This window comes from Squalius cephalus, assembly GCF_949319135.1.
Source record: "Squalius cephalus genome assembly, chromosome: 24".
Lineage (NCBI taxonomy): Eukaryota > Metazoa > Chordata > Actinopteri > Cypriniformes > Leuciscidae > Squalius > Squalius cephalus.
Genome location: NC_137145.1, coordinates 3,689,309 through 3,714,364, shown reverse-complemented (window position 1 = coordinate 3,714,364; position 25,056 = coordinate 3,689,309). Strand labels below are relative to the sequence as shown.

At 34.7% G+C, this 25,056-nt stretch overlaps 3 protein-coding genes across 7 annotated transcripts in view; 1 reads left to right on the top strand and 2 right to left on the bottom strand.

The window, feature by feature from the left end:
• erap1a (endoplasmic reticulum aminopeptidase 1a) overlaps positions 1–9,743 on the top strand; it is a 28,317-nt gene extending 18,574 nt beyond the window's left edge. The window contains exon 19 of the mRNA XM_079861519.1: positions 9,684–9,743. The gene's annotated coding sequence lies outside the window, so the exon portion shown is untranslated. The remainder of the gene's footprint in view (positions 1–9,683) is intronic.
• oclna (occludin a) lies at positions 656–12,511 on the bottom strand. Of its 2 annotated transcripts, none has more exons than XM_079861520.1 (9): positions 12,212–12,465; positions 11,730–11,789; positions 10,032–10,698; positions 9,749–9,916; positions 6,680–6,801; positions 4,039–4,221; positions 3,793–3,964; positions 2,426–2,467; positions 656–2,332 (listed from the first exon to the last, which is right to left on the bottom strand). In XM_079861520.1, exons 2-9 carry the CDS (start codon positions 11,786–11,788, stop codon positions 2,234–2,236), a joined length of 1,512 nt encoding a protein of 503 aa, XP_079717646.1. In that variant the 5' UTR covers position 11,789; positions 12,212–12,465; the 3' UTR covers positions 656–2,233. The 2 variants fall into 2 exon arrangements, with proteins under 2 accessions (XP_079717646.1, XP_079717647.1); XM_079861521.1 differs by having other exon boundaries at positions 1,101–2,332; positions 12,433–12,511.
• Positions 12,512–13,300: 789 nt separating this feature from the next.
• Positions 13,301–23,371, bottom strand: marveld2a (MARVEL domain containing 2a). Of its 4 annotated transcripts, none has more exons than XM_079861517.1 (10): positions 23,232–23,364; positions 22,235–22,369; positions 21,528–21,582; positions 21,316–21,431; positions 18,876–20,026; positions 17,536–17,571; positions 16,575–16,726; positions 16,291–16,462; positions 15,525–15,575; positions 13,301–13,826 (listed from the first exon to the last, which is right to left on the bottom strand). In XM_079861517.1, exons 5-10 carry the CDS (start codon positions 19,986–19,988, stop codon positions 13,707–13,709), a joined length of 1,644 nt encoding a protein of 547 aa, XP_079717643.1. In that variant the 5' UTR covers positions 19,989–20,026; positions 21,316–21,431; positions 21,528–21,582; positions 22,235–22,369; positions 23,232–23,364; the 3' UTR covers positions 13,301–13,706. The 4 variants fall into 4 exon arrangements, with proteins under 4 accessions (XP_079717643.1, XP_079717644.1, XP_079717641.1 ...); XM_079861518.1 differs by having other exon boundaries at positions 21,362–21,431; XM_079861515.1 differs by lacking the exon at positions 21,316–21,431 and having other exon boundaries at positions 21,497–21,582; positions 23,232–23,371.
• Between the last annotated feature and the right edge of the window lie 1,685 nt (positions 23,372–25,056).

The window sequence follows — 25,056 nt, the reverse complement described above, 5'->3', positions numbered from 1 at the left end:
AGGTACAACACATGTCAATTATTCTCAAGAAAAAAAATCTCTCAACTAATGTAAAATAGTGAACACGTCAGTTGGTACATTACCATAATATTAAAGGTTCAAATAAACTGATTTCTATACAAATATTTAAATTGAACACAAGGCAGTTTTTATGATAACTTTTTATTGAAATAATTTTTGCTTCAAATCCAATTTGGGTTTTTTTATCATAAATGTTTTAACTCCTGGAATAAACACTGGTTTTCAGGACAGATTTACTCAAACACATTTAATATTGAAGAACAGGGCTTGGGCTTATATTTAGCAGAATGCTCCTCTATAGTTATTTTTTCAAGTTGACCAGCGAGATCTGGACGCTGAATGGCTTTTCTGAGGTAAATGTTACGTTACGTGGCGTCCTCCTGAGACCCAGGAATAAACTTTTGTACTCTATAGTGGACATTATATTTGAGTGAATTTCTCTGACAGCATTCATGTCAGTTTAAGTCTGGATGTCCTGTAAAGAGCACATTCAGGGCTTTTCTGGAAGTTTCACCATGAAAACAACTTCTCCTTGGTCTTTTAAAATGACTGACAATCAAATTTAGCACTCTAATCGAAATATAATCATATTTTTGTGACTCATTTTCAAATAAATCTCAGGAAAATGTTATGTAGTTTGATTCAAAACAGGGCATTGATTTCATACATGTAGAGGACACAAGGACTTACATCATGTTTATCAGGCATTTGGGACACACAAGTGAACAGGGAAAGAAATTATAGATCAATATTCCTATGAAATATGAGATATTCCTATGAAAATATTCCCAATGATTACTCCCATTATTACACGTCTTTTTCATTACGTTGTTGCCCCAAGAACACATTAATATGAAAATTAGAAACAGTGTATATATGCATTGCACAGAATGGGAATGGCATTTATGGCCATGTTTACATTTCATAAAGTAAAATGATATATCAAATCATTCTGTTATATCTTTCATAGCATATTTGAGAATCATATTTGAAGTTTGGTTAAAAAAGCTTGAAGCCTAAAAATTGATTGCTGAATGAAAAAAATAAAATAATTTTTTTTTTTTAATTTTCTTAATCAACTGGTGTCCTGCAGAGAACATAGCATAACATAGGAATAAAATATCTATTTTTTCCCCAAAAATGTCTTTATTCCATTTGTTTCTTATGCTGCAAACTATGACGTTTACCCCACTAAATTCACCAAACGTTTTTCTGGATATTGTTTACAAGCAATTTTAATTGCCGTTGAAACTGGTTGAGCGACTACATGACACGATACGGATTTCAATAAGTTGTATTGTATCTTTCAACATGCCTTCTTTTATTCATCCATGTTTATTTCGTGCTTTAAATGGTAAAGAAGAGATTTGAACAGTGATTCGTCATGCCACGTTAAAGAGCGCCAAAATGGCAGGCCTATTTATCGTTTGAATTTGAAATCCTAGACGTTTCATATCAAAAGTTTCATTACTAAATGAAACATGAACATAATTGTGACAAAGTCAAGACTTTGTTTAGTAGTCTAAAATTAAAGAAACTGGTTTTAACAACATTTTGTGGATTTATTGACATCCTTTCAAAAACCACAAACACTTGGTCTTCTGGTTAATGTATACAGTCACATTTATTATCAATACAAATGATTTTATTTAAAGTCAAAGGAAAAATCAAAGGGTTTAACATTTAAATGACATATTTACATACCAGTAAAAAGTTCTTAAAAATGGCATAAATACAGCTTCAAAGACTTAATTGTTACATGTTTATCTGTAACCTTACCTAACTTATCACAGCTTGATTAAGTACCAACAAAAACGTTCATCAAGACTTCAGACTACCCACCTGGAAAATGATTTGGCACATTTACCTCTGAATAACTATTATTAAAAAACACTAAAACAAACACAGTTGTACTGAAACAACAAGAAGTTCATGTTAAATCTGTAACAGCTAATCAGACATTTGGAACAAAGAAACTACAACAAACAAATGAGGATTTGGACAATAGTTAAACCTGATATTACAACTCGTTCATGAAGGATTCTGGGAAAATGTTGCATTGAGAATGCCTCAGAATGCCTTTAATATTTACATGCATTGTCAATCAGATGTCCAGAAAGCAACACAGCCCAGCTCATGAATGGCAATGAGCCACACGTCTGGAGACACACACACACACACACACACCTCTCTAAAGCCACGGTCCGCATCTTCAGCATCTGCGGTCATAATCACTGACCATCTTTTTGATGTGGCTCAGTTTGGCCTTCAGGTGCTTGCACCTCTTCTTCTTCACCTGGTACTCTCCGCTCTGCAGAGACAGTGGGAAATGTGGGAAATGTCAGAGAACATCCTTCACTGATGCCGGTTTCTGTGAGAAAACCAGGATTCATCTCATTCTTACCCTCTTTTTGTCCTTGAGCGCGTTGTACTCGTCCATGGCGTCCTGTTTCAAGAGAACGACAGGAGTCAGCAACAAGAGCAGTGGCTCAAAACATCTTCCCATGTTAACGTTCATTATTTACACATAATACAGTGTAGCTGACCCCAACATTCAACTTAAGGCAAACAACTCATGCTCATATTCAGAGTCTTTTTGCCAACAAAAATTAAATAATAATAATAATAATAAACCAATTTAGAAAAAAAAAGTCAATCTTATTTTTGTATTGTAGGCTATTTTAATTTACAGTAGTATATTTACACAATCATATTAAATTTAGCATAATGACAGTACAATAAATACTAATTTTATTAATATTGAAAGTTTTATAATACTTATTTTCAAAAGATGTAATAAATTAGTTATAAATATATAATTATAATATTAAAGTGACATCATAATCATATTGAAATAAGCAAAATGACTACAAAATATTACTTATTGAAATAATTTTATAATACTAGTATTAAATACTAATTTTATTATACAAAATATAATATTAATTTTACAGAACATAATCTTTAAAATGAGCACAATGACAGTACAATAAATAATTATTTAAATTATATTAAAATATAAAATTATATAAAAACTATTTTATATTATTACTATATAATTACTCTGTGTATGTGTGTTTGATATATATTTTTTTATATGTATATATTTTTTAATGTGTGTGTATATATGTGTGTGTGTATATATGTGTGTATGTATGTATGCATGCATATGTATGCATGCGTATGTATGTATGTATGTATGTATGTATGCATGCATGCATGCATGTATGCATGTATATATATATATATATATATATATATATGCATGCATGTATATGTGTATATATATATATATATATATATATATATATATATATATATATATATATATATATATATATATATATATATATATATATATATATATATATATATATATATATATATATATATATATATATATATATATATATGCGTGCGTGCGTATATATATATATACACACATACACATACAATTAGTAATAATATAGAGTATTAGTATACTCTAATAATTAGAGTAATTATATTATATAGTAATATAAAATAGTATTTTAGATACTATTTTATATTAAAATAGTACTTATTAATTCTTAGAAATTATCAACATTGAATCTAGAAGACGTTTCATACCATGAAGACTTTTTATTTTAAATTAAATGTATAATTTAAATTGACATTTAAATGTCCATATCATAATCCTGTTTCTTGTACTGTGTTTATGCTAATTTTAATAATAGTGATCCTAATTATAATGTAGTATTGACTGATTATCAGTAATGAAGAGTTCTGTACCAGGAACTGAGGACTGCCCTCCTGCAGGTCGTCCAGCTCTCGGTCCACGTCAGCCAGACGCTTGTTGATCTGGTCCAGCTCTGCCTGCAGGTCCTTGTACTCCTGATGGTCTTTATCAAACGTGTGTTTGTAATCTTCTCTCTCTTGATTATTCATAATGAGAGGGAACTCACTGCAAAAACAAAACCAGTTCAGAGCGCATTTTACATGATAACTGAAAGCGCATGATGCCAGCAGTGAACGCACCTGAAGAAGTCCTCGTCGTCCAGCTCGTCTCCAGAAGAGGCGTAGTCTGTGTCCCGCTCCCGCGCGTCAGCGGTGCGAGGGCGTCTAGCGCGAGGTTTCTTAGGCCGTCCCACAGAACTGCTCATCTCCGACCCGCTGCTCATCGGGACTGAACTACGGACCGGCAGTTCATGCTGAATCTCCCTACACACACACACACACGAGCAGCTATGAGCTAATGATAAAGACGCTTAGAAGTTTCTCTATGCATCATCTTTTTACTCTTTAAATTCCTTTTATAACCATCATCTTTAGGATATACCTCTTAATTCCTTTTATAACCGGTTTAATTTTCCTTTTATTTTGTTTTGTGATTATGGTAATTCAAAGTGCTTTACACAGAAAGGAACTAAAATATGTGCTATATAAATAAACTTGCCTTGCTTAACCAATAAAACATGCAAACAAAGACACGAGCCATTTGCTCCGTCATAACCACAATGCATTGCTTTCATTCCTCCACAGTCTCGTCACTGTATCTAGTATCGGGATAGCACTTCATGAGATTAAGTATAGAGAGTCTGTCATGCTGACTGCGATCATTCGTCTCCAAAACGCATTTCCAGAAGTGACTCAAACCCGAGAGGAACACTGAAACGAGGAAGTGAAGTGAAAGAACGAGAAAACTTCCCTTGTATTGCGCAACGTCTGACAAATCTTTATTTAGCGCACCTGCACAACCTGTACTGTAGCTGTTCATTTAATTCATCTCAGTTCAGTTTAAACAAGTGCCTTACTGTACAATGATCAAACACAACAGATTTATTTGTGAACTGATGTTCAGATGTTCTTTTTAATCGTCCGCTTATTTTCAGATCATCACGCTCGATAAACACGGATTAAACCCTCACCCCGTCATGTCTTCAGGACGTTTAAAGTGTGAAGTGGCTGAGCATAAAGACAGTACAGGAAATAGGAATTTGGTATATATATATATATATATACCAGTCAAAAGTTTGGAAACATTACTATTTTAATGTTTTTGAAAAGTCTCTTATGCTCATCAAGCCTGCAGTTAAAAAAAAAAAAAAAAACTAGTAATATTATGAAATATTATTACAATTTAAAATAATGGTTCTCTTTTTTAATATACTTTAAAATGTAATTTATTTTTGTGATGCAAAGCTGAATTTTCATCAGCAAGTACTCCAGTCTTTGGTGTATTATGATCCTTCAGAAATCATTCTAATATGCTGATTTATGATCAATGTTGGAAACAGTTGTGCTGCTTAATATTTTTTTTATAACCTGAGATACTTTTTTCAGGATTATTTGATGAATAAAAAGTTTAAAAGAACTGTATTTATTTAGAATAGAAATCTTTTGTAACAATATACACTACCGTTCAAAAGTTTGGGAACAATAACTATTTTTTTTTTAAGAAATTAGTACTTTAATTCAACAAGGATGCGTTAAATTGATAAAAGGTGATGGTAACGATTTATATTGTTAGAAATGTTTTTATTTTGAATAAATGCTGTTTTTATGAATAAATGCTGTTAACGTTTTACTCATCAATGAATCCTGAAAAAAGTATTCCAAAAAAATATATTAAACAGCACAACTGTTTCCATCATTGATAATAACTGAGTATCAAATCATCATATTAGAATGATTTCTGAAGGATCATAAGACACCAAAGACTGGAGTACTTGCTGATGAAAATTCAGCTTTGCATCACAAAAATAAATTACATTTTAAAATATATTAAAAAAGAGAACCATTATTTTAAATTGTAATAATATTTCTGGGTTTTTTTTTTTTTTTTACTGCAGGCTTGATGAGCATAAGAGACTTCTTTCAAAAACATTAAAAATAGTAATGTTTCCAAACTTTTGACTGGTACTGTATATATACCAAATTCCTATTTCCTGTACTGTCTTTATGCTAATTTTAATAATAATAAATATTATTAAAATTATTATGTAATTAGTTCTAAATAATAATAATAAATTATGTTTTCCAGAATACACTACCATTCAAAAGTTTGGTTTCTCAAAAGCAATGAATACTTGTCACAATACTCTTGAGCAATGATATTGATCAAAAGTGACAGTAAAGACCTGTATAATGTTATGGAAAAATATTTCCATTTCAGATAAATGCTGTTCTTTTGTACTTTCTATTCATCAAAGAATCCTGAAAAAATGCATCATGGTTTCCACAAAAATATGAAGCAGCACAACAGTTTTCAACATTGATAATAATCAGAAATGTTTCTTGAGCATCAAATCCTCATATTAGAGTGATTTCTGAAGGATCATGTGACACTGAAGACTAATGAGTAATGATACTGAAAATTCAGCTTTGATCACAGGAATAAATTACACTTTAACAGTCACATATAAAACAGTAACTTTAAAATATTCTAAAAATTATTTTAAAATATTCAACAATATTACGTTTTTTACTGTATTTTTGATCAAATAAATGCAGCTTTGATGAGCAGAAGAGACTTTTCAAACATTTGAATGGTAATGTAGATACACTATCTGAACAAACAGATCAACGCCATCAAAACATCGTGTCCTAAAATTGGATTTCAGAGACCGATAGGAATCAGACGCCGTGTTCAAAGCCTCATGCAGAGATATATACTCACACAGGACTATCACTGGGGGGAGGTTTGTCATAACTGTCGTCATCTAGATCATTCCTAGACCCTCCGTACTTCACGGGATAATCAGCCAGCAGCGGATCCGGGACTCCGTTCACGTCATTTACCTGAGAGAGAGAGAGAGAGAGAGAGAGAGAGAGAGACTTTGAGATTTGCTTGAATTGCAACATTATTAACAATCATGACAATTAAGAACAATTTCCCCCACCCCCCAAATTCTCATTATTATAATGTGAAAATAAAATGAATATAAATGCTAAATTAAATAAAAATGATAAAGCAAAAAAATAAATAATACTAATAGACAGACAGACAGACAGACAGTCAGATAGACAGATAGATAGATAGATAGAAAGACTGATAATGTATATTAGTGTTTATAAATAGTATAAATAGTAGATATTTGTTTTTAATGACACTACAAGTTCAATGAAACCACCAAAATATGAGGGGATATAATATTTTAAAATATAATATTTTTTTAAATATGAGGGAAGATAAAAACACTAAACTTGGTTCAGGTATTTATCTGACAAAATTATTTGATAAAAAAAAAGCTACAGGTTTTATTTTACTATGAAAAAAAAAATGCATAGGAAAACAAAAAGCTCAAAGGAAAAAGCATACATTGACTACAACATAATCAGATAATATTTCGTTGGCTCTCTCTTGTTTTTGCATGCGTTCATAATACCTTGTATGACAGCCTCAGGCCAAATATTATGTCTGCACAATTTGGGATGTTTTATTGCGTTATTATTATCACAAATAAAACAAATAACTTCAAGCACAATATTTTTAATAATATTTGGATAAAGGGTGAAGATGTCAATTTTAATAGGCTGGACATCACTGTGTGTATTTTATATACCCATACATAAACATACATATACACCCACACCCACACCCACAAATATTATCATGATAGGTGTAATTGCTATTACACAATACAAATTGCACTATTTTCCGCCCATTGCAGTGATAAGTCATCAGGGGATGTGCTTGTGTCATTAGGAGTTCACATTTCTGGACAGTTTTTGTGAGATTCTGTCAAACGGATTCTTTGTTGCAAGGTGCAAACGGCAGACGCGCTTCAACACGTCTATCCTGAGGGATTCAACAAATACATCCAGAGCATTTGTACAAGACTTCTGCAGTCATTTCTCCTAGAATCACAGCCCGATTTAATGTGAACAACAGCAATTCCTAAGAGAAAGAGAGCATGTCTTTTGCGCCACATAGGTTTGAGTTTCTGGTTGAACCAGTCCAGCCCGCCCCGAGCAAATGATCCTGTCCTGAGTTATTCAATATAAACTCCTAACATAAAGCCGAACCCTTTTGATGTTAAATTAAGATTCAACATTCACCTTTTAATAAAAACCAATCGTAAAACATCACATTTATACATCTATATGCACACACACAATTTTAATATTTATCCACTGAATATTTGCAAAAATGGCCCAAAAATCAAAGGACAGAAAGGCAATAAAGAAAAGATAAAGAAAAGGACGTCTCTTTAGCAGCGTTAAGATATCTAGCACATATATGTGAGTGAAACTGTCACAACAAACCACACCCAGAAACCAACGTCGAGCGCTGCCCTCCCCCAACACACACACACACTCAAAAACAGGTCTTTCCACCTACAGCACATTAAAAGAGGCCACCTATATTCAAAACCAGACTGACATTTCTAGACTACCACAGATAAACAGGTTTGTGCTACGAGGAGACTGGAGGAAGTTAAAGAACTCTTTGTTTGGCAACAGAAATGAGCCCAGGTGTAGAATTTACATTGATATGTCCTCCATCTTGAATAGAATAGACCTTCTGTATGGAAAAGACCAAATTATAGTCTTTAAAGTCACAATAGACAACTAGGAGTTGTAGGACAAAGGCTTGTAGCGGAGTGATCCTTACAACACTGAACATCACACACAACCTCCAACATTTGCACTGCATCTCATAGGAATTAATGGAGAGCTCACTTTCTCAGATCTTCAGGGTTTCTGCATTACGGACATATAAAATTACATCAATCTTCCACACTGAAAAAAATACTTAAATACTGAAACTTAATTTTATTTTAGAAATTGCTAGTAAATTTCAAATGCTTACAAAGAAACGGAAAGTAACGCATTGAATTGAACATTAAATTCTATAGAAAGACTGAAATTGTATTTTCTTGTAAAACGTACTGCAATAATCTTGCTTTACAACTTTGAAAACTCATTTTTACAGTGTATTTGTTTGCAATAACTAGATACAGATTTTGAAACATGTTTTGAAATGAAAAGCAATTAAAAAAATTGTATTTATAATTTAATTTTAATTCATTTAAATGATTTATTTTGTGTTTGTAATTTATTTTTATTTATATATTTATTTTAAATTAGAAGAATATCCATGACACTTCCAGGGCTATTATTTGTTAAGACTAAAAATAATTGTATCATTTTTATTTATATAATTGATTCATTTTGTATCTGTAACGAATTTCGTGACTTTTCCAGGGCTGGAGATCCCAATTTCCCTGATATTTCCCTGGTTTTTCCCTCTTGAATAGCAGAGCCCAGTAATAACCTCTAGAGATTCACAAGAGATCTCAACGATGTCTCAGACTCCGCTCTCATTTGCCAAGATACAAATGTCCGCAATCAAACCTCAAAATGAACACGAACATTCCTCATCAAACGATCTGATCTGCGATCCACATTCTTTTAATATCTCTATACTCTATGACAACTATTGACATTTTTTTCACCCAAGGAGAAACATTTGAGACCAGATGATACTTTAAAGGGATAGTTCACCCAAATCATCATTTATTCACCCTCAAGACAAAAGAAGATATTTGGGTAACCAAACAGTTGACGGACACCAATGACTCCCACAGTGTAGTAAGAAAAATACTACGGAAGTCAATGGTCTCCATCTTCATGGTTTCCACCATTTTATGTAAATAACGACATTTTTTCATTTTCAGGTGAGCCTTCCCTTTAATGAAACGCAACTGCATTGATTCTCCTGAACAACGAATGTCGTACTCACCCAACCCTCCACATCCGGCTGTGAGTTTTGGTCTTGGATTTCTTTCACATGGCGCCATAGGATGTTGTCCTTCCCATGATAATTGATCCTTTGACGGGTTTTAATGGCAAAAACCATGATGATAATGAGGGCCACGGTGACAATAATGCCCAAAACAAGAGCGATTGCCTGGATGAGAGAGAGAAAGAGGACACTACTTTGATTAAATATGTCCATCATTTAACTGTTACTAATTTACTAGTACTTTCATTTCTGAGTGAAAATGGTGCAACGTTGCGCTCACCTCCTGAGGATCCACGACGCAGTAGTGATACAGATATTGATTCACGAACGCACCCGACATCTGAGGCTGCTGGTAAGCGGCACACATGGCGTACACTTGATTGAACTGATAAGATCCGGAAGACTGTGCCATTGGGTAAATCGTCACCAGGTAGACGATGGAGGCGACCAACATGAGAAAGGCCATGATGGCACTGACGATGATGACGGCCAGGTAAAACTTCCTACCCTGGGACACTTTCTGATGCGAGATGATCATGATGAAGATGACGAGCAGAACGATGAAGGTGATGATCGCCATAGCGATCATGAAACCCTTCCCTTGCCTGGGGTCATTCTGAGATCCAAGGATCCCATAACCGTAGCCTCCCCCATAGCCACCGGAGCCGCCATAGGAGCCGCCGCCATAGGAGCCACCATAAGAGCCTCCATAACCTCCTCCAATACCTCCTCCATAACCTCCTCCGATACCTCCGAATCCCGCCGCTCCACCATCCGTGTCCCAGGCCAGAGTGGAGGCCACGCACACGAAGATGCCCACGCAGAGGACGACCGACAGCACACACATGATCTTTATGATGCCCGGCGGAGACGTCCAGCGGTAGAAGTGCTGGAACTCATCGTCAGGGTAGTACGAGTACGCAGGCTGAGACTGCGGGGCAATATTACTGCAGGGAACATGTGGAAAACACACATTCTGTTTAGGGACACAATACATTTTGACCAATATTTTTATGTTATGACCAACAGTCCGACACTCTTAAATGTTGGGCTGTTTTTCAACCCATATTTGGGTCAACTATGGAAAATCCCAACCATTGGTTTTTAGAGTGAATAATCTAGATGGAAAATAGATAGAATGTTAGATAGAACGATAGAATGTTAGATAGAACGATAGAAAAATAGATAGAATGAAACAACAATAGAAAGATTGAACAATAGAAAGATAGAATGATAGATAGAACAATATATAGAAAAAGTAGAATGATAGATAGAACAAAAAATGATATAGAACGACAGAACGATAGATAGAATGATAGATAGAACAATAGATAGATAGAACGATAGATAGAACAATAGAGTGATAGATAGAATGATAGAGCGATAGATAGAACGATAGAAAAATAGATAGAACAAAACAACAATAGAAAGATAGAACAATAGAAAGATTGATAGATAGAACAAAAAAACAATATAAAACGATAGATGGATAGAACGATAGATAGAACGATAGATAGGTAGATAGATATCCGTTTCAAACGACAACAATTTCATTTCAAAAGTTCTAGTGTAAATGATAAATTGCTTAAAAACAAAGACATTAGATATATACTATATGGACTATCATATCATTTTAGTTACCAGCAATGGCAAAAAAAAATATTTAGGCCTACAGGCATTCCCAGTACTTAAGGACTTTTGAAAATAGTTACAACACTGGCTTAATCAGACTGATACTTGGGAAAAAGTTGATAGGCTATTCGATAACAATATGGTCACTGGAATATGGGAACACATACTCCCAATTTGAACAACGATCCATTTTGAGGCCTTTGTTTATTTATATTTCCAAAGACAAAGGTCATAGATTTTTTTTTATTATATATATATATATATATATATATATATATATATATATATATATATATACCCATGTAACTTAATCCAGAGAAACTCTGAGGTGAAACTCAACACTTACTATCCATTCTCAGTATTATAATCATAGGGCGGAGGACTCCCTTTCGGCTTCGAAGACATTCTGAAAAGAGAAATAAAGAAAAAACATGAATTTTTATGCATGTACATTGAGTATAAAACTATAAACACCTCATTTTAACATTTTCAACTAAACCTCAATCGTCATTATGACTGAAAGGAGAACAATTAAAGCAACCATTAGTGTGTAAAACTCCGCAAACACAGTATAAAAATATAATATTCACATTCTATTTTTTATATTCTATTTTTAATAGAAATACAAAAATGGAGAACGACAGATTCTGAGACTCTTCGTCTTCACTAACAAATGAGGCGGAAACGCGATTGAGTTGTTTCTGAAGTAAATGTTAACGACTGTCGGCATGATCTTATAATTAACGCAGATAGGCTTATAAAAGTTGATACGATTATGATTAGTGTACAGCTTATATTATGAACTATTTATTGCAGTTTCACTCTCACCTGTTTGTGTTCTCGCGCACTGATGTTCAGTGTGTTTCACACTATTCGTCACACTGTTCAGGTGAGGCAAACAACCTGTCCTCCTTAAAATGATTAAACCCCTCCCATACACACACCGAGAGAGAGAGAGAGAGAGAGAGAGAGAGAGAGAGAGAGAGAGAGAGAGAGAGAGAGAGAGAGAGAGAGAGAGAGAGAGAGAGAGATTGCAGTTTCATTCTCACCTGTTTATGTTCTCGCGCACTGATGTTCCGTGTGTCACTGTTCAGGTGAGACAAACAACCTGTCCTTAAAATGATTAAACCACTCCCCCCCCAGAGAGTCAAAACCTAGTGAGCTGCCTACCTAGACAGCTTCATGTTATATATGCAAACGAAGTTTATAATTCCTCAAAAGAATGTTCAATGCCTTTGGTACCTAAACATGCTCTCTAGATAGGCAGCATATTAGATTTTGAAACACAGCCATGAGAGGGATCGTCTAGTATCAGGATACATCTTACAGATAAAAAATATGAGTCTGCGATAAGAAACACGCAAGTTCACAGAGGTGTGGTGGACATGTATATGGCCACTGTTGCAGATATTATCAAAAACATTTAATCTACTAACACAAAAAGCTACTGTACACCTCAGAGAAACAGTGTAAAATGTCACACAATTTATTATTGAATTTGCATTATATGTAGGCTACTTTTTATTCCAATAGGCCTATAATTTAATTGTGGTTTAATTAATTTGTTGATGGATTTTTTTTTTTTTTTTTAATAGTTATGAAAGTGTTCTTAAACGTTATGTTGCACCATAGAGGGAAATGAAAGTGTATACTAAACATAATCTGTCTAGACAGGAAGTGAACAATGAGGATACTTAGAAGAGAGTGAGTTTAACACATCAAAATGCTACACAACATGCAAGCTTTCTATTGCATTTCTTAATATGCGTGTAATTTTTTTTGGTCATGGATTTGCTCTGCTGTGTCTGAATATCCTCCCGGCTGGACTTTTTTATTCAAAGATTAACTCAATTACAACAAATTTGCATGAAATGCTTTGACTTTTCACGCTTTACAGTATAAATCACAGATTTAACACATTTGCAACACAGAAAATGTAAGGGCAGGGCGACAGGCTGTTGGTGTACTGATCGAAACACACTTCAACACAATAGCACAAAAAAAATAATTGAACAGTGCATAAAATCATTCAAATTAACGGATAAAAACAGCATTTCTGCACACATACAAAATATGAAACTTTTCTTTAAACATCATGCACTTGTAGTCAGCATTATGACATAGAACGTGAAAAAGAAAATATTTTCAGTCAGTGCTTAAGAGCGTACATTAAGAGCATGCAAGTTATCCATCTCTCATTTCATTATTTTTTTGTAATATAAACGTCCGTCCAGACCAGCGAGGCTCTGCAGACGCAGTGGTCACATGTTCAGTGGAAAACAACGTGAAAAATGAAGGACCATGACAGCAGGTTTGGGTGGTTTCAGCCGTAACCGTCGTTCCAGCCCATGACCTTGTCATACTCGTGAATCCTCTGCTTGATGTGGGAGAGTTTGTTCTTCAGATACTCACATCTTTCCTTCTTCTCTAGAAATGAGGGATCCTTTGGGACAAAAAGAGACATAAATAAGACCACCATCCCAGTCGGATGAAGAGTGGGAACTATACACAGCGATTAAAATTGGTTTTACTCTATTCTACAACCAAACTGAACAACTAGTTGTTAACGCAGCTCGTCTGAGGTGTTGGAGAATCACAAAAACAGAGCTACGCGTCTTATTTATAACTCAAAATATGGCTCAAATGTCTTTATGGAGAAGTCACTGAGTGGTCTGGGTGACTACAGTTATTTCCTCCTCTTGAAAAGACACAATAGAGCAACTCCTGTGGGAAAAACAGCCTCCACCCCTTCCTCATCCTCCTTCCTTTCTTCCTCCACTCGCTCTTCACAATGTTATAAATCAGCCGGCAACATCTAGACAAAACCTACCCGGCTGTACAGGCCCACACACAATCTGCAGACCTTTTATACAGTTTTAGGGGGAAAGGCAGGAGAATTCTGTCTGTGTAAAGGATTTAAATATGGTAATGTGTGTTAAGCTGAGCTGAGAGTAGCTGAAAGTATAATCAAATCACCATGTTCTCTTGTCAAGTGTACACTTGTGCATGGTTTAAAATAAATCGAACTGTAAGAAGAGCGACCGGACCCTCGTGAATGTAAAATTTTGAATATTTTTAGCATTAAGCCAGCAAAACAAAAGTATGATGATCAAAATCATATTGTTTTCTCATCTAGCTTATGTATGATGCTGCGAGTGACAGTGCCTGTGCTGTTTTTCCACTAATATTTCTATTAATATTAACCCATTTACTTGGTACCAAATGGTACGAAACTTGGTCAAGGTTTTGGCACTTGCAGTGTGAACACACAGCCAAAAAAAAAAAATCATGGAAATGATTTGAAAAGGTGAAATGGTGCTGAAAAAATTTCACACTTGTGCTCCTCACGGTCAAAAATGAGAGCATTGGAAATGAATGGGAAACGTATTTTATCTAGTGGAAACTTTTGGTACTGCGCCCAAACAAAATCTCACCGAAAGCAAATTTTTTAAGATATCAACCTCAAATTTGGAACACACCTTTTGTATTTATTTATGGCTTTGATTTTCTCACAGTTTTAGAGTAAAATATGTTTTTGAAAATACATATTTCATCTAAAAAATTTTAAATAGTATTTTTGTAATAAACAATAAACGTAACATTCTATGACTTTTTAAAACTTTTTTTTTTACTTCAGCAATAATCTGCCCAGTGTCGTCTTTAAAAAGAGATTTTTTTAATTTAAAGTCTGAAATTTAAGTTTCAAATTCAAGATTTACAAGTTTAAGCTGGAAATGTAATTTTCAGGTCTGTGCTCAAAAAAGTGAATAAATGGATTATAACTACTGCATGTGCATACATATAATTTAAATGTATAATTTAAAATCCCCTAAAAAACTAAATATTAATAAAAAACATTATCTAACTTAAATATAGTACATTCATTTCATTGAGACAAAAAGAAAAGAAAAAATGAGTCATTTTTGAGCGCCAAATGAAGAGAACCAGAGAGTTAAATGAAGAAAAAAAGGGCAAATAATAGCTTTGACATAAGGAAAAATAATAATTAAATATTACAAATATTAATTAAATTAATAAAGCTTTAATTAAATAATGCACAATGCAGTTTTAATAGCCACTAAGATATATTTACGGCGGGTACGTTTTCTCAAATCACTCAAATCATCCATCAATAACTCACCATCTTCTTTCTCTGATATTCCTGCAGGATTTTGTTGATGCGGTCACGCTCCTAAGATAGAAAATGGGAGATTTTTTTTTAAGAAGACTAGAATAGAGCTTCTGCAATAAATGATTTACATTTATGCATTTAGCAGAAGCTTTTATCCAAAGCAACTTACAAAAGAAGAACAAAAGCAATTTGCAAAAGAGCAAAACAATTTTTTAAATGTGCAACACCAGGTTTATTAGACAACTAGATTTAGGAAGCAAGCTGTAAAATCCTTTACTTGAAAGGTGCAACCCAAGCGAGCACACATTCATTCCTGTGGCATTTATTAAGTTATGACTAAACATTTGATCAATTTTGTCTTTGAAAAGGGCAAATTCACATGATTTCTAAAGCTGAAGCATCAAAACATCTATTAAATGCTGTTCTAACATCCAACAGGGAACATGTAAGAAACATACAGCAAAAACTAAGGATAAAAATTAGATTTTACATATGAAAATCACTGGAAAAAATTGGTGTAAAGTAGGATTTACTCAGAAATTTCATAAATAATTACAAAGAAACGGTAAATTAAATTAAAGCGTGAAATTTTCAAGTAGAAAGACTAAAATAGTATTTCTTTGGAAAACATACTCCAATAATCAATAATCAACTTTGAAAAATCATTTTTACAGATTAGACGCCTTGTTTATGTTTCTATAATAAAAATTCCTTTATATAAGCAGTCACAGAGGTCAGAGAAAGTGTTCAGTAATAAAAGTGAATATCAACTGACCATGTGGCTGGTGGGGTTTTGCGGTAAATTCTGCATCATAACGTCCATTTCATCAAACTTCTTCAGTACCACTTGAACCTCTGCATGGAGCTCTTTATACTCAGAATATTGGTCATTAAACACGGCTTTATATTGGTCTCGCTGCTCGTCGGTTCGAATGGCTGGATATTTACTGAAGGGAAAGACAAAACACAAGGATGAGATTTATTAAAGAGCAAAAGCATATCAAGGTCATAAAATACACTTGTGTGAGTTTTCTCTCTGATTGTGAAGCGGGTACTCACGCGATGTAGTCTGGCATGATCACAGGTTTAGGAGTGTGTCCAGCTGGAATATACCCTTTCACAACTTTGGGTTTGGAGACACCAGGGGCGGCAGTGTGTGTGTGCTGTACCGGCGCTGACACAGACATTGGCTCCCTTGATCCATCAACAACCTATTACAGCGAAGATGATGCAATATTACAAACAACATTCTGTGACTACAGTATATTATATACAAAGCCCAATCCGCCTTGGTTATGGCTATTAATGCAGCAGGGATGATGTATTTTTGTAGGCCAAAACCCAGAAACAATCATTTTAGTCTATGGGTTTATGGGTCTATGGGTTTTTTAACTGGTTTTTGGTTAAATGTCTGAAATAAGGTCTGTGGTTAAAGAGGGTTAGCCCTATTTCAAAGTCTCTGTTTTGTTTTTGGTCTCTACTAGAACAGGTTTTCATGCTATAATGTTCAAAAAACACATTATTTTCCCCATATTCTGCATTGTTGCAGTTCGTCTCTTCCCAGTCTGTCAGTAACGCTCTGTTTAGTTCCTGTCTCTATGAAGCCCCTCCTTCTGAAAAGCACACTGTGCTCTGATTGGTCGGCTGGATCAGTGTGTTGTGATTGGTCAAGAGCTTCAAGCGTGTTTGGAAAATGTCCCGCCCCTTTAACATAACCACCAGTTTCAACACACTACTAACTAACTCAACCAGGCCCCGCCCCTTTATTCTGCGTATGGAATATTTAAGAGGAATGTTGTGACGTGTTCGTTCCCGGAAGAAAACTCAAGAAACAGTGCACACTGTTATAGAGAATAACTGCCTTTGGAGGGACGTTTCAAGAAATATGCAATAGAAATGTATACTTGCGAATCAAGGACACTAAAAAGAGAGCATAACTGACTACTGTGCGTTCAAGTTATATATCAGAAAGCAGTGCACCATGGGTAAACATGGGAACGGATAGAGCCAAAATACTTGCCAAATGCACAGCATCAGGAGAATCTCTCGGCAGCATCTGTAAAAGTAGTAGAGGTGATGATTCAGTTGTTGTTTTATTCATTCACTGCCAATAACACTTCATGAGCTATTATATACACTAGGTATATTTTATATATTTATTACCTCAACGATACAAAAATAAATAACACTGGTTTAGTATATAGTGCTGGTTTAGTATATAGTGTATATAGTACAAAATGTCCTCTGCTAATTAGGACAGAAACTCAAACCCAATGTGCTGGTTCTACTTTGGTCACAAAGTTATTCGGCAACCTAACAAGCCTAAACCAAATCAAGCTGAAGAAATCATTCACTGAAATAAGAACAAATACATAAAATAACTTTAAAAATAACAAAAAAAAATTAATTCTGTCATTAATTACCCTCATGTCGTTCATCTTTGGAACACAAATGAAGATCTTTCTGATGAAATCTGAGAGTTTGACTGCTATGCTACTACCACTGACTCTTCAAAAAGTTCATAATGAGATTGTAAAACGAATTCATATGAATTACGGACAACAAACCTCAAGGGAACATGGTTGAGCTTCCGTTTACCACAACTGATGTGTGAGTTGATGAATGCTTATATGTGACCCTGGATCACAAAACCAGTCATGAGTCGCACGGGTATATCTGTGGCAATAGCCAACAATACATTGTATGGGTCAAAATGATCTATTTTTCTTTTATGCCAAAAATCATTAGGATATTCAGTAAAGATCAAGTTCAATGAATATATTTTGTAAATTTCCCACCGTAAATATATAAAACATTTATTTTTGTGAGTGAATGCTGCACAATCACCAACATAAATGAACAACTTTAAAGGAGATTTTCTCAATGTTTCGATTTTTTTGCACCCTCAGATTCCAGATGTTCAATAGTTGTATCCCGGCAAAATATAGTCATATCCTAACAAACCATTCGTCAATGGAAAGCTTATTTGTTCAGCTTTCAGATGATGTATAAATCTCAATTTCAAAATTGTGACCCATGTGACTGGTTTTGTGGTCCAGGGTCACTATATGTGAATAAAAGCCTAAATTCAATCTGTTCAGCATATAAATCGATCGTTTCTCTTCATATGGATTCGTTTTACAATCGTTTTATGAACTTTTAGAAGCGTCGAAGTGTCAGTAGCTGTCAATGGAGGGACAGAAAGCTCTCAGGTTTCATCAAAAATTTCATTTGATTTCATTTGTGTTCCTAAGATGAACGAAAGTCTTGCGGGTCTGGAACGACATCAGGGTGAGGAATTAATGACAGAATTTACATTTCTGGGTGAACTAACACTTTATGGTTTGAAGAAAATCTCACCTCCTGCCCATGCCGTTCCCGTAGTCGCCGAGCTGCCTCGTGCCGCCACAGTTTCAGACACACCATGGCTCCGATCAAGTACACGATCATGATGAAGAACAGGAAAATGATAGCCGCCGTCTGTCCAGCCTCCGTGCGACAGAAAGCACCATTAATGCCATTATTGAAGACCGGATAGCTGCAGAGTCCACCTCGTAGGGTGTCATTCACGTACACGCAGCCAGCCGCCAAAAACAGGAGCGCAAGAGCCAAGTTTATGAAGAACTCCGTTAACGGCCACCAATTTGAGTCTAAAAGGATAGTCCGATAATACATGGTCATTCCCAAGACTAGCATGATAACGGTCACTATCCATGCCAATCCCGCCACCACTAGTATGAAAGGCGTCTTGGGTCCAGTGTAGTAGGCATTGCCGTAACCGCCTCCGTAAGAGCTTCCATAAGAGCCTCCGTAAGATCCTCCGTAAGCTCCACCAGGTTGCGAGTATCCGAACATGTTATACCACTCATTGTCTTTATGAATGTAAGCACATACGCATGCAAAAATGGCTGCCCCCAGAAGCAGCTCAACGCAACCAAGAATACGTAAAAGTCCAGCCCAAGACTTCATGTAGTCGTAGCGCTGGTTGTACTCCTCGACTTTTTCACTGTACGTCAAAGCTGTGTGCACCGTACGACCGTCAATGGATTCCACAGGGTTGCCCAACAGCATTGCTTCTCGCTCTTTACGCGAGTTATAACTGCCTCCGGATCCGCCGTACGGGTCACGGTAAGAGCCGGGAACTGACGGAGACTGCGGAGGAGAACAGCGAACGCCGTCAGTGGTGGCGTTCTTGCTGCTCGAACCCAACATTGACTTCAACTTGCTGCTTCTGCTGCTGGACCTGAAGAAGTTCTTCCATGAGTCTGGGATGAAGCGGTGGACGGGTTTGATGTCGATGGCCGAGTCCTCGTTGTCGCTTCCGCTGGGATCAAACTCAGGGCCTATTGGTGGTTGGTCCGGTAGGGGAGGTGGTGGAAAAGGTTCGGACCGTAAAGACTCAGATGTCCTGTGATCATCCAAGCCGAGAAGACTCGGAAGCGAGCCTGTGGGAGCGTCGTTGTAGTGGGGCATGTTTCAGGCACAATGCCGAATGAAGAATGCAATTATCCCTAGAGCAACATGAAGTAAACAGGCTTCAGAAAAGATATAAGAAATTTGTTTCTGTAGAGTAGTGGTTCTCAACTGGTGGTTTGTGACCCAAAATCCAAGTTTAGATTTGGATTTTTTCAATTGAACCTCCTCCACAGTTGGTCGAGTGTCTGCTTTTTATTGTCATCTATTTTGCAAAGTTAGGCTAACAAAAAAATAGACTTATCAATTTTTAAATAGGAAGAACTTCCTGATCCACATAACCTTCGTTGTTGACGTCAAAGGAATTGCACTATATTAAATATATTTCTGCTAACTTCCATATCAATTCTGGCACAGGTTTGGGTCATCAGTTAATGTTCAATGAAAAATCTGGGTCCTGAACCAAAACCAGTTGAGAATCGCTATTATAGAGCGGGTATTGTGTGGTAGAGCATGTAAATATTACAGAAAATATAGCAAAGTATGGAAAATTGTATGCTTGTATATTGGTTTTTGACAATCTTGATGATATAAGGATAAATGCACTTGCGGTGCAGGAAATACAAGTGAAAGAGCACAAGAGAAAGATAAAAAAATGAAGATATTATGGGGGAAAAAAACAAAACCCTTCTCCAAAGCAGATAAAAGGCCATCAAAACAAATAATCATCATTTAGGATATCAAGAAGAGGTACAAGAAACAAATTCCTGAGGAGCAACAATGTCTTAAAGGGATGAAAAGGGGAACTTGCTAAATTAAATGATAGATTGAGTATATGTATATAATATTTGACTATAATGAATAGTCAGTTCTCAGTTGTTCAAATTATTTGTTTTATACTGATTCATGTTACAATTTTATTATTTCTAAATAGGTAAATATGTCAAATAAATCTAAATTTCACTGTAGCCATTGTTATGCATGTTATTTAAATAAAATAATGTAATATCATATATATTGGCTCTATATTGACCAACATGCTCTCCAAGAAATTGGCATCGGCCATCAAAAAAATCCATATTGGTCAACCACTAATCAGGATGTGAAGTGTAATTACACAATAATATTTAATCACATATTGCTGTGATTGACCAGGTATTCCAGAGAGTCTAGTAAAAGGTTTTTATACTGATCTATGTAGAATATGTGTTCTCGGACACCGGTGCTCCCCAGGTCAGTCGGTCTGACTCTGTAACTTGAACATAGCGACGACTGTAACAGTAACCCGTCATCCACCTTAACTCTAAACCCACAGAGGATACGACTGCAACCCAAACATTCACGACAGAGACAGAATCAAGATAACCACAGAGAGAAATGAACATGCCTGTTCAAGCACTAGATGTCTGATTGGGTAATCATATACTACTAACTCTGAGTCAACAGCGTGAAATAAGGAAAATAACAATCTCCATGTTACGTTCTTCCTTAAGCATAGTTTACCTAATGAGAGAAAAGTATAATAAGTATTACAAATGAGGAAAAACAAAACACATTTCATAGAATACCTTTCACACGCAGTCACTCAGCAAGACTTACATTGGCCTCGAGTTCAGTGTGCAAAACTTCATTGGATAAATGTGAATTCAAAGGCCTGAAAGAAAATAACAAGTGTACAAAAATAAAAAAATAAAGTTATATATTATTAAAAGCTATCAACACATTAATGAAAAGCCATCATATGGCATCAATGTACATCATATGATAGTAACAAAACAAAAAACAGTACTAAAAAGTACCAAGGTAATGCCATGTGTTTTGGAGACATACCATGTTTTTTTAGACCATGGTAATTATTATATGCATGATATAAATACCATAGTACATGGACATGGTAATCGTTTTTGGTGCGTTGCTGGCAGCGATTCAACAATGTAACTAATTACCTAAACATTTAAAATTCTACAATCTATTCATACATTCCATTCTAAACTGAAACGGTCGCGCGCTTAAGAAAAACACCGCGGGATCGACAGGTCAGCGAAGTTTAAATGATTGTTAATCATCCCAAATAGTGAGTATATCCACTCTCGAAACTAAGATCTCTGCTTTATTTAAGACATGTTTCAAATACAAGGCAGAACGTTTAGTAAGGTGGAACTAAACGACATGACAACAACAGCACTGACAGACAGATGTGTTTATAATAATACAACAACGATCAGAAATGTCGCTTATTTTTTCGATACATAAGGGTTTTATATGTAAAGATTAAATAATGAACTTTAATGATGGTTTCGTCTTACCTTTTCCGCTATCAAAGGATTTTTTGTTTCTCCACACTTTTTTTCGGGAAACACACACAGGTTTGGAAAGTTGTACCACGTGACGCAGCCTATCCCAGTCTGAGTGTGACGTCAGCAGAGACTTGAAGACTTTACCTGAAGAGGGAGATAAAACTTTGATCTGTTCTCCTAATATATCAGAAACTTATTTCCTCTTCTCGCAGATTGTAATGACGACACTGACTGAAACTGGTGACTAATGTCAAGCTGATGGTGCGCAGTCTCCCAGGTGACATCATTTGCATGATCTTTATCATGGACAGGTATAAAATCCAAAAACAAAATATTAGTAAACATAATAGAAAAATAGAATAAATTGCTAAAATGAAAGTAAAAAAGTAATAATAGTGCACACTGGAAATAATAATACTATTAAACAAAGATATTTCGAATAACCCATGCATGTGACTCAGAAATAGTTTTTGGTTCCTCTTCAATTATGTAATTTCTATTCAAATCAGATGGTGAATATGTTGTTTCCCTTTTTTTTTTGTAATGGGAAAGCCTTTTTTTATTTAAACTACAGTGCTGTCTTTCCTGGCCTAAATTTCTATAGGCCTATTGACATGTTTGGAAATGATCAGGATAGGAATTCAGCCGTCTTGCTAACTCTGCATCTTTTGCTGGGAAAAACAAAGTGTTGTTTTTTGCTGTGTTTACTGTGCAAACAAGTGTTATCTCTTCATGTGCTGTCTGTGTGATTCATTTCCAAACATCATCTGATAAAAAAACCATGTGAAACCAAAGAGATAATGACTCTCAGTCGATACGCAGAAAGCACTTTTTATTCAGTAAATTGAGGAACTAAAATATCATAGAGGAAGAACCCATGCCAATGTGCTCAATACCTGTTTTGAAACAAGGATGTATAGTGTTGTACAGGTGAAAACAAAACAATAATGCAACAAGATATTTCACAATTGAAGATTTGAAGAAATGTAGTTTAAAAATGACTTACTTGGACTTCAAATGAATATGAATAGTAATGAACATTTCCAGCATTCTTTCTTTGTGTAATGCTGCTAAAACACAAACTGTTACTGAGCTGCATAACTTTTGCAAATTATGTGTTTATGGTCCACCACACCTTCTCCTGGCAATAATTAACAGGAAAAGCTTTCCCTGAAGAACAGCTGAGGAATCTTAAAGGGATAGTTCACCGAAAAATGAAAAATGTCGTTGTTTACTCACCCTCAAGTTGTTCCAATCCTGTATGAATGTCTTTATTATCACCAAAAGAAGATATTTTGAAGATTATGGTTAATCAAACAGTTGATGGGCCCTAAACTTTGAGTATGGGAAAAAAATAAATATGGAAGTCAATGGGACCCATCAACTATTTGGTTACCGACATTCATCAAGATCTTCTTTTGTTTTCAGCAGAAGAAATAATTCATACAGGTTTGGAACAACTTAAGGGTGAGTAAATGATGACAACATTTTTATTTTTGGGTGAACTATCGCTTTGAGGAACAATGTTTTTTTTGTTCTGCTTATTTGTGTTGCTGTTGGAAACAAGAAAAACAACAAAAAAATATTATTTTATATTATATTATATTATTTGGGTATTGATGGTGAGCGATTCCCAAATATGCCAAAAATTATATGCATTTTGCAAATATGCATTTTTACTATTCCCAAAATGCAAAAAAAGTTTGAAGAATTCTGCCTTAAGTAGGACGTAGGAAGGAAGGACACAAATACTCAACGACTGCTGAATAATTCCTGATCATTTTTGTATCATACTACTAATTCTGTTCACTTATGAGTAATAGTGTTTCTATTTCTTTTTGTCCTCAGTCACATTTTGGACAATGTTTAATTACACGCACCTTATGGGTTGTAATTGCTCAATTTGACATTAAGGCTTGAAGGCTCTTTATTAAGCCGGAGTATCCTAATATGGAGAGTGTTTTGCAAAAGCCCTGTTTTTAAAATGTTCATTGTAAAATTAATATTTGTTGTGCTTATTTATTTGATTCTCAGTTAAAACCACAATCCATAGCATTACTGTAAATAACGTCTGTGGTTTTACTTATGTGAAAAAAAACACACACACACAAAAAACACTGACATTCAACAAAGAGCTTAATTATTATAAAGCTCAAAAGATCAAACATCCTGATCAGAGCATCCATTATATTATATTATATTATATTATATTATATTATATTATATTATATTATATTATATTATATTATATTATATTATATTATATTATATTATATTTAGGGCTGTCAAACGATTAATCGTGATTAATCGCATCCAAAATAAAAGTTTGTGTTACATAATATATGTGTGTATGGAGTATAATTATTTTCTATATATAAATACACACACATGCATGTATATATTTAAGAAATATTTGCATGTATATACTGTGTATATATATTTATATTATATATAATTTATATTATATATAAATATTTTATATATAAATAACACATTTTTCTTAAATATATATGCATGTGTGTGTATTTATATATAGAAAATAATTATACTCCACACACACACATAGCCTATATTATGTAAACACAAACTTTTATTTTGGATGCGATTAATCGCGATTGATCGTTTGACAGCCCTAATTATATTATATTAGTTTATCTTGCAATTGTGATTTTTTTCCCCTCAGAATTGCGAGAAAAAAAGTCAAAATGTGAGAAATGAACTTGCAATTGTGACAAAAAGTCAGAACTGTAAGATAGAAAGTCACAATTTCCTTTTTAGGCAATTTTCCACCGGACAAATTGCGATTGTTAACTCATGATTTCTGTTCTGTG